At 40.6% G+C, this 15,370-nt stretch overlaps 2 protein-coding genes across 2 annotated transcripts in view; one reads left to right on the top strand and one right to left on the bottom strand.

Annotated features, from left to right (window-relative positions):
- Positions 1-15,370, bottom strand: part of tmx3a (thioredoxin related transmembrane protein 3a) — a 253,249-nt gene that overhangs the window by 47,060 nt on the left and 190,819 nt on the right. The gene's annotated exons all lie outside the window — the stretch shown is intronic.
- Positions 316-14,505, top strand: LOC306943903 (uncharacterized protein). The gene is made up of 9 exons (XM_079530433.1): positions 316-516; positions 3,116-3,263; positions 4,555-4,635; positions 4,769-4,989; positions 5,529-5,744; positions 6,914-7,180; positions 7,859-7,978; positions 9,392-9,610; positions 11,320-14,505. The coding sequence occupies exons 1-9, from the start codon at positions 490-492 to the stop codon at positions 11,638-11,640; spliced, it is 1,620 nt and encodes a 539-aa protein (XP_079386559.1). The 5' UTR covers positions 316-489; the 3' UTR covers positions 11,641-14,505.

Here is a 15,370-nt window from a genome sequence, read left to right as displayed (position 1 = left end):
ATTCTGATTGACCAGTATGAGATGATGCATGATGATGTACGATGATAAGAGCACCCCTCACTTAACACGGGTGTGATTATTTTTTCTTTATATGATGATTTCCTGTTTTTTTATAGAAGTTTCATAAATGTTTTGGATCTTGTCCTCAAATTAAGTAGCAATCTTTGTATTGACTTGCTTTTGTTTGAAATGTACCCATTCTACATTGTGAAAATCAATCAATCAATCAATCAATCAATCAATCAATCAATCAATCAATGTTTAAAGGTAAAGGACAAAGGGCTCGCTTCTTTTCGGCTGGTTAGACCCGGTTGCTTGTTTCTCTCGCAAAACCTGGCAACACTAATGTTGGGGCTCATCTCTGCTGTGTGTGGTTACTGTGTGGTACTACTGGCTAACGTTAGCGCGCTAAAGAAGAAGATGATGCATCCTCTGTGAATTATAAATTATCATGAGTTGTTGTTAATAACTGCAGAGAGAGAAAACAACATGACGGAGACACCGTCGCATCTGCAGGTAAATAAGAAACATTTGAATGTTTCATTATGTATGTTTGGGAGTTTCACTGTTACGATACTTCTGATGCAAATAAAATATGTACCACGTTACACACACACACACACACACACACACACACACACACACACACACACACACACACACACACACACACACACACACACACACAGTGTTTATCTGTGGGACAGACAGACAGACAGACAGACAGGCAGGCAGGCAGACAGACAGTGTTTGTGTCTGTAGATTGATTGATTGATTGAAATATTTATTAACAGTTTGCAGAATTACAGTACATTTCAAGCACAAACTCAATACAAAGACTGTTAACTGTGAGTGGACGACCCAATTAAGCATTACACTTGTTTACAAGAGGGTCCACCTTGTTCAATTCATCAAAACATTTAGAGACGTACAAATAGACACTTCTATATCGTCAAAGGAAAGACAGACAGTGGTTGTATATAATGACAGTGGTGGACAGACAGTGGTTTCATATAATATAGTGGTTATAACCACTAGTGGTCCTCAAGGACCACATGGTCCATTGGTCCTTGAGGGGGTTCCAGGTGGTCCCCAGCTAAATTGGTTGGTAACCAAAAATGGACCCTCATTAGATCTTTAACTCTTGAGAGCTTAAAATGAAACCAAATGGGTCCATTTGGTTTCATTTCACACTCTCAATAGTTTTTGTTAAACATCTATTATGGGTAACAGGTATGCACTACTAAATTTACAAGAAGTCTACACAATAAGGGAATGTAGAATAATTGTTATTTTGATCAACGTTTGCCTGATCTCTCTTATGGTACCACGTCAATAAAGCATGGAATTGTGGACAAAATCTTATCCAACGACTACAAAATAGTCTTGGGTCTGAGAGGCTAAATCTCATCAAACGGGGTTCCGTGGCTCAATTGAATTGATATGAAAAGAGTTGAAAACTACTGTTATAAACTTATAATAATTATGACAGACAGGCCCCTTTTCCACCAAAATAAATTTGGTCCTAGAACTGGTTCCGTTCTAGATTCGAGTTCCAAACCAACTTTTAGGGTTCTGAACCAAGTCATTTTCAGTGGAAACACTCTGAACTGGTTCAATATTAGGAACACTCTGAACTGGTTCAATATTAGGAAACACTCTGAACTGGTTCAATATTAGGAACACTCTGAACTGGTTCAATATTAGGAACACTCTGAACTGGTTCAATATTAGGAACACTCTGAACTGGTTCAATATTAGGAACACTCTGAACTGGTTCAATATTAGGCAGGAAAAATAACTAAACCGGTTCAAGCCCGGTGGAAAAGGGGCCACAGACTGATATCAGACTCCGTATATCCTGGAGCAGTGCCATTACAACCAACCAACCAATGTAAAGGGTAACAAGGATCACATCCTAGGTCAGTGCTACAGCTTCATGAGTGATGTGGTCAATATGTGGACAATATCTTATAATGTCCAAATACCTGTTGGACTGGACTTAATGTAATAATTATATGGTTGTTTAATGCTTATATCTAACTCTTATATTTGACCATCACCTATGATACTTTATACATTGTGATATTTTTTAGCTTGTAAGAGCCTAGAAGTTTCCAGATCTCCACTAGGCCTAATAGCCATTGTTTATGCTACAGCCTACAGCCTGTGCTCTTGGCAGATCCACCGTACTACTAGCCTGGGGTCCACCTATGCTTTCTATGACATAGGCAGCTCCCAGCAGGATCCTCCGGGAGAATCTAGACGCAGCTGCGTGACATGAGACTAATTAATTAGAGCTACAGAGTGGTGTGAGAGGAGTGTGTGCGTGTCTGCGTCAATTTAACAAAGGTGCAGACGATCAGAAATCAGCAGAGAGTGATCGACGTTTGCGCTACTGTAAGCTGAATTGAAGTGGACTGTCTCGGACCCAGACTTTTTTTCCTCCCTGGAAATAAAAACGTCTGGGTTTCCGAGGCTACCGTACTACTGACCTGAGTGTTATTGTACTAAGTTCTGCCCATGATATCATGTTGTACATCATGATATCATCGATTATTGATTGATCCAGAATTCCACGACAGCTTAAAGCCTCATCCTGTGATTTCTTCACCTGGTTGGCTGTATGTAGAACAGCAGCAGCAGCAACAATATTATTAAATCACAATTTTAAATATTGTGTTAATTGTGTAGGAAACATTGCTTGTGTTGGGGGCTCCTTTCACAATGTTTGACAAATCACATGATAGGACTTGGCCGTGTGTGTGTGTGTGTGTGTGCGTGTGCGTGTGCGTGTGCGCGTGCGTGCGTACGTGCGTGCATAACCAATTACATAATTCTGGGGGTCCTTGACATGAAATAGTTTGAGAACCACTGACATAGAAACATAGTTTTTAGGATTTAGAAGCCATTTTTTTTAGAATGAGACGAAGGTCTAAATGGGTTAAAAAGGCGTGAAAATGGGTTAAAAAAAGACACCATTAGAAAATACTGTACGCGTGAAATCTGAAAAGGCGATTTTGGCGATAAATGAGTTAACTGCTGTCTCACCTCTTTGCGACTGCATTATCTCCCTGCGGCATAATAAATAAGGGTATCTATTTTCAACCATCAGGGCTCGGTCCAGGTCAAATCAGAACCAGATTGGGACCCGGAGTTCCTGCAGCCCTCCAATACGGACAGCTCTCAGTCAATAAGACAGCTGTCAGTCAAACTGACTGACTGCAGGAAGCTGCTAGGCAACCAGGACTGGCTGTTTATGGGTAAGTCATCATCATATAGTTGAAGTTATATTTCAATACATTAAAAAAAGTGTGTTCTATATTAAGAAATGTTTATTGACACATTACGGTGTTATTGATTCAGAGACTCAATAACACCGGGGGGGGGGGAGACTCAAGTGCGTGCGTGCGTGCGTGCGTGCGTGCGTGCGTGTGTGTCAGCACTCCTTTTTTTAGGATTGGGCAAAATGACCAAGAGCGATCTATTTGATCACTCATGGATCAGTTGCCGAGCCTACCCTCAACAGCACGTTAAAGTTATTATTACATGTATAATTCATTCAACGAATAAACACCAATAGCTGTTTAATCAATGCCATTTTTAAGGGGGGAAATAAATAATGTTATAGCAATTTAGTAGCAGAACATTCTTTCTCTCCAATGTATAATATTGAGTTAATCAGTAAGATGAACAGATGTACTGTTCAATTATTGACAAAAAAGCACACATATCACCATATTTGTACAATATGATGACAGACACAATACTGTCAGCTCGCCTTTAATGAGACTGCTGTAACTGCATATTATCGGCAAGCCTAGTTCACCCAAGACATTACTTAATTTGTCATCAATTACACCAGTGGTTCCCAAACTTTTTCATGTCAAGGACCCCCAAATTGACACTCATTAGCCCGCGGACCCCCATTTGAAAAGATATGCCAAGGACCCCCATGACAGAAGATTTTTACGGCTCTAGCAGTGATTCTCAACCCGTTTCATTTCAAAGTCCCTCAGTTTGACATGCATTAGTCTACGGACCCCCATTTAATGGCATTTCTATCTCTGGGACCCCCAATTTATATTGTAAAATCAACGTTAATTTAACTCTGAGAGTGTACAAATGTGAGTGAGAGTGTCCATTTGTACACTCATCTACTCATTTGGTTTCTAACTGTCATTTAGCTGGGGAACCCCTGGAACTCCCTCAGGGACCCCTGGGGGTCCCCAGACCCCACTTTGGGAACCACTGAATTGCACACCGCATGAAGCTTTGAATTCATGGAGATTATTTAGTTTTTGTTGCATCCCTGGGCCAATAATTCAATGACCGGGTCATTGGTCAGTAGGAGACTCAATTGAGTCTGTTGCCGGAGACTCCAACGGTCATCAAATTATTGTCTCGGGAATGCGACAAAAATAATTAAAGTATTAAATACATTTTCAGGTGGATTACACATTTCTTCCAATCAGGAGAGAGAACTCATCAGAATCAGATTGTATACACACACACACTCGTGCACAGACGTAAATGTTGACCGTGTCATTCCAGCGGACCATCCCCAGCTGCACTCCAGGATTAAGATTAAAACGGAGCCGCCGCGGTCAGCCTCCGTTTGTACGAACAGCAGAGGCAAGATGCTCTACTACTACACACACACACACACACACACACACACACACACACACACACACACACACACACACACACACACACACACACACACACGTGCGGACAGACGTAAATGTTGACCGTGTCATTCCAGCGGACCATCCCCAGCTGCGCTCCAGGGTTCGGATTAAAACGGAGCCGCTGCGGTCAGCCTCAGTTTGTACGAACAGCGGACGCAAGATGCTCTACTGCCCCGAGTGTTGCCGGGGCTTCTATAAGCCCTCCCACCTGGAAGCTCACAGGAGGACGCACCACGGAGAAAAACCCAACCACTGCTGGGTCTGTGGAAAGATCTACCCGACACTGTTAAGTCTGGTGAGTACCCTATACCCAACCCTACTGTATATCCACCCTATACCCCACCCTGGATCTGTGGAAAGATCTACCCGACACTGTTAAGTCTGGTGAGTACCCTATACCCAACCCTACTGTATATGCACCCTATACCCCACCCTGGATCTGTGGAAAGATCTACCCGACACTGTTAAGTCTGCCCTGTAGGCCAGCTGTACGCAATTAATGCTGCGGTGTAAAGCTGCTGCACTTAACGTGACAATGCAGCATTGATTGCATACAGCTGGCCTACAGGGCAGACCTCTGTGGATGTGTCTATATCCTAACCACCCTAATATGTAACGTGACGTTACATATCGAGGGTATGCGCATGCATAAAGTGAATGGGAAATCGAGTGGCAAAGTGAAAATCAGATAGGACTTTTCTGTTTGGATGTCAAGGCCAGAAAAGTAGTTTTTTGCCACTCAGTAGGTGTTCCCGCATAACTTCCGGGTATGATGATGATGATGTCATGTCACGTGCATATAGACCTTATCTCCGTTCTCCGTCTTATCCTCAGGTTGTCCACCAGAATGTTCATCAGCGTTCTGAGCCTTACACCTGCAACTACTGTCCCAAAACCTTCGCCCTGAAGCGAGACTGGAAGACCCACCATCGAACGCACAGCGGAGCCAAACCCTACAAATGCTTCTTCTGTGGAGACGGCTTCCTGTCCCAACAGGAACTGAAGGAGCATGTCCGCTCCCACGCTGGAGAGAAGTCCTTCCACTGCAAGGTGTGCACAGTTAACTTCAAACTGCACATTAAGACTAAACAATATTACTAGTTCTCTCTCTCTCTCTCTCTCATATCAATATCAAACACTATTTAACCATAAATACAGTATACAATACATAACGGTACAGAGATAGCAAGAGGCATGGCAGCATGCATTATTCGAACAGGATGTGTTTTCAGAAGAACACCCAATTTACAAATAACATTTGGAGTATCAGATTGCAGTAATACAAATAATTTCAACATAGATTGGCGAGTTATATAACACTTTGGCTGTTTTTTTTGTCAGATTACTCTCAGACTTGTTACATAAATTGCTCTCACTCTCTGTTACAGGACTGGACTGCACAGCATGTGCCACTGTTTACAGAACGTTAGTTATAATAGGAGTTACCGATGATACTAATGAAGGCTTTGTTCCATTCTGACTGCATCAGACTGCATCAAACCAGTCTCACTTCACTCTGGATAGGAAATCACATCTAGTCTTCCATTCTGAACAAGGCGTTAGCCTTTATTCCATACTAAGGCTCTATGCACTGCAGCCATGTTGAAATGCATTGGGCCTCTTCCTTACTTCCTTCACAGGTCTTAATGCTTATAGTAGTGGTTCTCAAACCTTTTAATTTCAAGGACTCCCATAACTGAGACTGTACAAATGGAACCAAATGGACCCCTAAGAGTTACATACCCGTAAGGGGCCTTTGAACCCCTTGAGTAATCATGAGGGTCCTTGGATCACACTTTGATACCCACTGTTGTAGCATTGTGTTTCCAGTGAGCTAACAATATGCACAATATCAGCAGTCTTTTTTACCAGAATGGAACACACCCTTAATTTGCATAATTGACGGAAGGAAGAGGCCCAATTTCTGCTTTGTCTATCGCTTACTTTTTCTATTAATCCCCAAATTTAGAAATGCAGGTATACTGTATACACGTATATTTACCAAATATTTTACCTGTCAACAATTCGATTCCATGAAGTGTTTTATATTTCGTCACACAGTGTCGTGCAAACATTTTGAAAATAGCAGAGCGTAAAGCTTACAGCGCGTGTTGTGAGCTTATACACAATGGCCCTTTTTTCACACAGTTCTGACATGATAAAACCGGTTCCAAGTGTGATGGAACCAAACGTGACGTAATCGTTTCACCCCTTAACAGGTATGCGACAAGATGTTCTCGTCGCACCAGGGCTTCCGTTTCCACCAGAACAAGCACACGCAGAGCAATCTGCTGCCTTGCTCAAAGTGCGAGAAGTCGTTCGCCCATGCCCAGAGCCTGAAGCTGCACCAGGCCACGCACTCCAAGAGGAAGCCCTTTAAATGCAAAATGTGCGGCAAGGGTTTCAAGATCCAGGGAGGACTGAAGAGTCACGAGAAAAGAATTCACGAGCCGGAGAAGAACTACAAATGCAATGAGTGTGAGAAGGTAATATTCCAATTTAGGCATTTTAGCAGACACCATTTTATCCAGAGCGACTTATCAGTAAGCGAGGTAAGCACATACATCAAATGCATAGACAGACACGCAAATTCAATGCATTTCTATGGCCCTAGTTGAAGTACTACTAACAAAATGTAGGCTATATAAGCACTAAGATGTTTCTTCTTTTTGACGCCTAGCTATAGTATAGGCACTATAGGGCATAGAAGTGGGTGTGGTTTTCCGGTGCCACTAAAGAATCTGCCATTAATTAATTAATTAATCATCAATTATTTTAAGCCTAGAATGAAGCCATCCAGGACCTGGTGAATCATGACCATAACATCTTTGATGATGATGACGACGATAATAAGAATAGTTCAATATATCATACTACATTTATTTTTTTTTGCTTCTTTTCCCTTCACAGAATCAAAGGTTTTATGGTCATGATTCACCAGGATCCTGGATGGATCGCTTGATTCTAGGCTTAAAATAATTTATATAAATATTTCTGTACATTTTTATGGGAAAAATGAATGGCCGATTTTCTTCTATTTTTTTGTGGCACCAGAAAACCAAACACACACTTCTATGGCATATTTTGTAGCTAATCTTAGCTGTATCTTACAGTAACGTCTTTTACTCTCTATGATGTAAAACTGCTGTGCTGCCTCTGTCCAGGTGTTCTCCAGCCTGCAGGGCCTGAAGCTCCACAACCGCCTTCACACCGGATCCAAACCGTACGCGTGCCAAGAGTGTGGGAAAAGATTCACCCAGGCACCTCATCTAAAGTCCCACATGGTATGGTATTAAAGATTCACCCAGGCACCTCACCTAAAGTCCCACATGGTATGGTATTAAAGATTCACCCAGGCACCTCACCTAAAGTCCCACATGGTATGGTATTAAAGATTCACCCAGGCACCTCATCTAAAGTCCCACATGGTATGGTATTAAAGATTCACCCAGGCACCTCATCTAAAGTCCCACATGGTATGGTATTAAAGATTCACCCAATCTCTCTCCCCATTTCCTGTCAACCTACTGTACATCTATCAATAAAGGCAAAAAGCCCCCAAAAATACGTAATAATAATAATTCACCCATTAACCTCACCTCAAAGCTCACCAGCTCAGTGGCCTTGTGGTTGGAGTGTCTGCCCTGAGTGCGGGTAGGGCTGTCACGATTAAAATTTTAAATTGACGATTAATTGTCACACAAATAATTGCGATTAACGATTAGTATTTCTGTTTGCCTTTTAGGCTTCGTAATTCACAACTCAAATAACTTAAATATCGTCGCTGTTGGGATCAATGCTATTGAACACCCTTCATGTCTGTGTGTTGGTTACAAAAATATTGAACCAATGAAAAGTATTAAAAAGCTCTTCAGACAAAACCTCTCCCAATCTTCCGCCTTAGTCTGAAAACCCACCTTTTCAGACTCCATCATGGCCCGTGGCACTTGCCCTGGCCTAGCCCCTTAGATAGCACTTTATGTAGACTTAGATAGCATTTTATACAGACTTATAGCATGTTACGTAGACAGTGCTAGAATTGCATTTTCTGTAGTCATAGCACTTTATAGTATATATGAATAGCATAGTATAGTTTCATTATATAGATATTCCACTTTTACGTTCTTAGCTTACGCATGTTTCATGATAACTACTTTTTATGTATGTGATGTATTGCCATGCTTTTGTTCTTGCTTAATGTTAGTTGCTCTGGATTAAGAGTGTCTGCTAAATGCCTAAATTGTAAAACCTCTTAACTCCATTGGACCCTCAAACTGTCTGCTATAGCATCTAACTCCACCACCTCTCTCCTTCTCATGAAAGTAATTGACAATATGTAAAGTCACAATACCAACTTTGAGTATGGCATCGTTTTAAAAATATAAGGTTTTGTTAATTTCCTGAAAATGTTATACTTTTCATTTCCTGAAAAATAAAAAGATTGAAGTTAGGTGGTTTCTCCCCGAAGGCAGAGATATACAAATGAATCACTGACATATTTAATTCTTTCCAAAAATCTGCAAAATAGCAGTTGTAAGCTTGTAGATCTGCTATTTCTGCTATTTTTGAAACATGTTTAAAAACTGTGACAGGCCTAGATGTGACTGGTCGGTCGGGGTTCGATTCCCCATACCGAAGACTATACATTTATACATTTTGACCAACTGACCAAGTCCCTCCCCCCCCCCATTCACCAGGTCACCCACACGGGGGAGCGTCCCTTCGTGTGCGTTACGTGCGGGAAGCGGTTCACACAGTCGTCTCACATGAGGTCTCACAACATTCTGTTCCACGTGGGGAAGAAGCCGTTCACGTGTGCCGACTGTGGGAAGAGCTTCACCATCGCACACTACCTGAAGATGCACCAGAGGTCCCACACCAAGGAGAAGTTCTACCAGTGCTCCTACTGCCACAAGGTCCGTTGTTCATTTCCTCCACTTAAGGCCTATTTTCATACTCCAGTTGTGGGTGTATGACCCCGAAACGGTGACAAAATCAACTGTAGATTTAGTCGACTAAAATCGTATATTTAGTCGATTAACTCATCCACCACTAAATGGCAGTAGCAATAGTTCAGCATAGGCCACCATAGATTTGTTCTATTCTTTTAGAACGAGAGTTGTAAGATTTGTCTTAATATAAACCATGATTATAATGTTATCAATTTAAGCCCCTTTAAAAAGAAGTTAAAAACGTCTTTGGCCTGGAGGCACACAAATCGCCATAACCACTTAAATGTGTATTTCACTTAAAACACTTCTGGGATCTTCGGCAGGGACGTGTGTTTTGTGATTAAAAGTAACATTTGAGAGTTTGAATTTCAATGAGTTTATATAGGAAGTCTTCTCAATTCAATATCGTATCTAAATATTGAATTGAGCAACTAAACAGAGTACAGAGTACAAAACTCTGATGCTGGCATTCAAAGCAACCAAAGGTATGGCACCCCCATATCTTGCAAGTCTGATCAAACCCTCCAGATCAGCCAATGCTGGGGAGCTGGAAGTACCTTCACTAAAAACGCTGGGACAACGCTCCACACGTCCCAAACTCTTCTCCCTTCTGGCTCCAAAACTATGGAATGCACTTCCAATTACAATCAGAACTGCACTCTCACTCCCAATCTTCCGCCATAGTCTGAAAACCCACCTCTTCAGACTCCATCTTAGCCCGTAACACTTGCCCTAGACCGACGACCTTACAGGTGTATGCAAAGACTCAACTTATGTAACTTAGATAGCATTTTATGACATACCACTATATAGTATACTGTACATAGTTTCATTATATAGATATTCCACTGTTAGGTTCTTAGCTTACATATGATTCATGATTTTTATGTATGTGTTTTTTGTTCTTGCTTACTGTAAATCACTCTGGATTAAGAGCGTCTGCTAAATGCCTAAATTGTAAACACTATCTGGGGTGCACACAAAAGCCTGAGTAGATGTTGAAATGAACTTGTACTTGAATTTGTACGTCAAGTGTTTTAAAGTGAAATACCCTTTCAAGAGTTATTTTATGTGTAATAACACAACTGTTGTGCAAAACTAGTGAACAAAGCTCACAACACGTCTGCGATGCAACGCATTGTGAGCTTGTGCATTCCATGGTCATTTTTTGGAACCTGTGTTAGAACTTTGTCCCAAAGTTCTCCATTTGTGGAGGATGAAGCTGTGCGCTGCCCAGTCTGTTGTTGTGAAGTGTGAACGCCACTATGGAATATTTTTCTACACTACAACAAGCAAAATACTGTTTAAAGTGGATTTTCATGACAAGCAACTCAGTGGTCGGTACAGTGGCTGTTCAAAGGTAACTTTAAACATAGGCAGTCTAGCCTGAAAGACGGCCGTAAATGGTCCGCAGTCAACCTGTTAAGACCTTTTTAATACCAACATTGGCCACATTGTCAAGTATTACGTATGAAACAGGAAAACATTGTAGCAATAGCCAATCTTCAATCTCAGAACACCTTGCAGCTTGTAGTTTGGCTATTTTCACAATATTTATCTGTGGAAACTAGTCAAACTAAATGTAATGCCTATCTTGTTGAATGTTGAATGGTGTTGAAGACCCCTGATCTGGTCTGATCAACTGTGGCACACCCCTGCTGCCTTTCTTCCAGGACTTCTCCTACCACAACGCCTGGAGGGCGCATGAGAGAATCCACACGGGAGAGAAGCCCTACGTGTGCACGGATTGCGGCGCGAGATTCACCACATCGGGTTCGCTGCGCTCGCACGAGAAGGTCAAGCACACCGGTGAGCGCAACTACTACTGCGTGACCTGCGGGGATTTCTTCCTGACCAGCTCCGTCCTCCGGAACCACATGTTGAACCACACGGGAGAGAGGCCGCACCACTGCGAATGCAGCAAGAGATTCAAGACCAAAAGTGAACTCCGATGCCACCTGAAGAGGTTCACCGACCACCGCGCTGCCACGTAACTGTGTGTGTGTGTGTGTGTGTGTGTGTGTGTGTGTGTGTGTGTGTGTGTGTGTGTGTGTGTGACTGTGTACGTATGTGCTGTCACGATTGACAATTAATTGTCACAAATAATTGTTTTTGGCGTTGAACATTGGAACGCATGAATAAAAAATAGCAAATTAAAAAAAGCTATTTCAGCTTTTTTTAATGTAAGAAAAATGTTCAACATGGAAACGATTATGACAAAATAATTGCAATTATCTCAAATAATTGCGGTTAGATGATTATGTAATAAGTGTGACAGGCCTGTGTGTCTGTTTGTGTATGCGCACGACTGCGTCCGTGCGCATACGCACAAGAGGTGTGCCCAAAGACAACTGAATACCGGATTCAGTAATGTATAAAAAGTAACTTCCAAAAGAATAACAAATGCTTCAGAATAGTTAAAAAATAGTCAAGATGTTCTCACAAGCAGATTGATAAAGTGAAAGAGATTATTTTCTTTGTGTTTAGAAATGGGATGATATATTATGATCTATGACGACTATCGACATATTGAGTTAAAAAAAAAAGAATATGAGGAGGAGAGACTTAAAGATACTTTTAGTTTAATTTTGAACCTTTTCTCGTTTAATCACTTGCAACCTCATCATCCCTATTTTGGTCATTACATTATAAGCTGAAGCTAATAAATACATCCTCTCTCCTGATTGGATGAAATTGGCAACCCACCATCAAAATGTATTTGTATAGCTGGAGAGACATGAGACCCCTGTCACTGAACAATCACTTTATAGCAATGCTTACTACCACAATATAGAGATTTAACTTTTAAGAAACTTCTGGTTTATTTTAAATACAAATATTAATAGTAAACTCACTACACAGACTGTCTGTCTGTCTGCCTGCATGCTGTCTTCAGTAATAAATTCCTGGAGTGTTTCTCCACATATTCGGACCAATAACGTTGTGTTCATTGAAGGATGGTTAAAGGAACATTCCACCACTTGCCACTCTCTTTATAGAGAATTCCTTCGTTATTATTTTTTGCATTGCATTCCTTGTACTTTGTTGCCGGAGGCTCCCATAGGCCCTCCTTTTTCCCTCTACACACATGTCTATGCTGAATGTATGTACTATATGGATATTCACTTGGTTTAATCAGGTGATGCACATTCCACTTAACAAATGATGTAGCATAATAAGCATATACACTAACAAATTATGTAGCATAATAAGCATATACACTACATTATGATTAAGGGAGCACTTCATCCTTTTCCAACTATATCTTCATAATTTTTGAAGATATAGTCTTTAGCACCTTTTGTGTCTCCACACGTCCTCTCAATTACAACTGTGGGGTGCTAAGGATGTGTATAGGTGTCTTTAGGTCCTTTTTGATTATATAAAACGTGATCGCTAAAATCCATTTTTTGACAGCTCCCGTTGCTAGGCAACGCCTTGTTCAGCGCTCCTGGACATGTTTTGCGCATATCATTCACTCCCTTGTTTACGGGCCCACAAAACTGTCTTATCTCTGAATCTACGTCGCTGTCCATGGTTTTGATCAGAACGGAAATGTTCTGTCATAATTTCGGACTTAACCAAGTATCTTGTTTGGAATATAAATGCTTCTAAAGAGAAATGAGACATGACAGCACGAGGTAGCAATGGAAGATTATATACCTCCCGGTTTTGGGGGGGAAATGGAAGGCGGGGCTTTTCAGAGTAAAATCTGCCCATCTGCTTGGCACTCTAGCGCCTTTATTTTGACAAACTCTGGCAGCATCATAATAAAAAATTATACCTTGTTTGAAATGTCCAAACCTTCAGGTTTCTGAACTCTCCAGTGAGACGGAGAGTGTAGACAGAAATGGTGGCATCTTATAAAGAGCATTAGTGAGGACCAATTATAAGAACATATGGTTGAAAACAGGTGAAGTGCACCTTTAATGTAGTGCATTCATTAAATGGTAATCCAGATAAAGACAACATGACTGTGATTGAGCTGCAATCCTTAAGTTTTACATTCAAAGTGTTTGGGAGCCCCCTACTGTCCACTGATGGATATGACGGTACTACTCTGTTGATGCTCATCAAGTATTGACATCCAATTCACTTAAACCCCATATGATGTTGAGGCCTTAGCCTTGTGACCTTTCTGTTTTCCCCTCTACATTACATATCTTTGCTGAAACTAGCTGATTGACAAGCTCACAGCACTTTTCTGCCAAAGTTTCCCCAAAATAGGGATGCTGGAGTTTAAGTGGTTAGAATAAGACATCAGCTGATTCCACTGCTACACATATAACTGTTATAACACGTACACGTAGTATAACACGTGTTATAACACGTACAACCAGCAAAAGAATGCAAATGTTTCGTCATTACTGAAATATGATATAGCTTCCAGTTCCAATCTAATGTATGATTTATTTTAATGTTAATGTAAATGAGTAACAGACTGAGTAATGAGTAACATACTGGTTAATCGCTCAAGACAGATTCAGAGCTAAATTCGAGGGAAAACAAGTTTTCTTTCTTTCTTTTTTTCCCCTTTTTGCTGAACCACTATTGCATACTGGTTGATACATCGTGTTTTATTCATTCAGAGTACTCTACCATACACATGGGCAAAAATCATGTTTTATTTGTTGCAATACAGTAAGTCCCAGATTTGCAGCTTTAATGAATGGACACTTTAATGAACTCACCGAACTGAGCGGTTGCCTGTTAATGATGTTGAATTAATCCTGTATATTGTGTTGTTTAAAACACGTGAGTGCTGCCGAGGTTTCTGTACCATACTGTACTAAATACTCTAGTAAATACTGTACCATGTGTTACTGCTAGCAAACATGAATAAAACGTATATACGACCAGGCATTGTCAACTTGTTCTTTACTTGTACAATCTAATAGTGTAAAAATGAATGTAGCTGATAACTCTGTGACCTACATTCAGAGTCTTAGCTGATTTCAGTCTGGTGTCTGCTTTCACTTTTTGTCATATGACAAATAAAAGTATATCTCTGCTGTTGGGCAGAAACCAGCTATGTCCAAAATAATATAACTTTTCAGGAAATTAATAGTGACTACATTGTCAGATACTTGAATGTGAATATTATCATCACTTAACCCAAATAAAGCTCAAGTGGAGTTAGGAGGCTTTTGACCAGTGGAGATAGATGGTTACCGCATGGTCCACTGGAGTTAGGTTTGTCAGAAGCGCTTTTTAATATAAATGGTGTTCAATAGCACTGATTTATTTTTTTATAAGATGCAAAATGGAGATAGCTGGTTTCTGTCCGACAGCAACAATATAATGTCAACGTTAAAACATTTCCGGGACCATTATAACGCCTACTCTGGCTTTTGTGTGCACCACAGACACTTTTTAAATAGCTAAATAATGAATTTGATTAATAAACACGCTTTTAAAATTAAACATATAGCCTACTGAAGAAGTCCTGTACTAAAGTATATGTGCTTAAATGGCTTATATCCATCTCATGTAGTAAGTAAATTAATATGCATGCTTAAACTAAAATATTTAAATTTAAATATTTTAAATAAATGCATGATGTGTGGGCTTGATTGGCAGCTATATCATATTAATTGTAAAAATTGTAGGAGTAGGCCTACAAAATAGAAATACAAATAGGACAGAAATAAATTAATAGAAGAAAGGGATGTTTGTTTGTTTTTGAGTTGTTGGTTTTGTGAATTGTGTATGAACACACACAAA

Source organism: Electrona antarctica (genome assembly GCF_951216825.1).
Source record: "Electrona antarctica genome assembly, chromosome: 19".
NCBI lineage: Eukaryota > Metazoa > Chordata > Actinopteri > Myctophiformes > Myctophidae > Electrona > Electrona antarctica.
The sequence above is the reverse complement of the archived record's forward strand: the minus strand, read 5'-3'. Positions and strand labels throughout refer to the sequence as shown.

Excerpts from the sequence above, each read along its gene's own strand:
- LOC306943903 (XM_079530433.1), top strand. The coding sequence starts at position 490 with ATGACGGAGACACCGTCGCATCTGCAG. Across the intron at positions 517-3,115 it reads AGACACCGTCGCATCTGCAG|GGCTCGGTCCAGGTCAAATC; the intron begins GTAAATAAGAAA and ends TTCAACCATCAG. Across the intron at positions 3,264-4,554 it reads CCAGGACTGGCTGTTTATGG|CGGACCATCCCCAGCTGCAC; the intron begins GTAAGTCATCAT and ends GTGTCATTCCAG.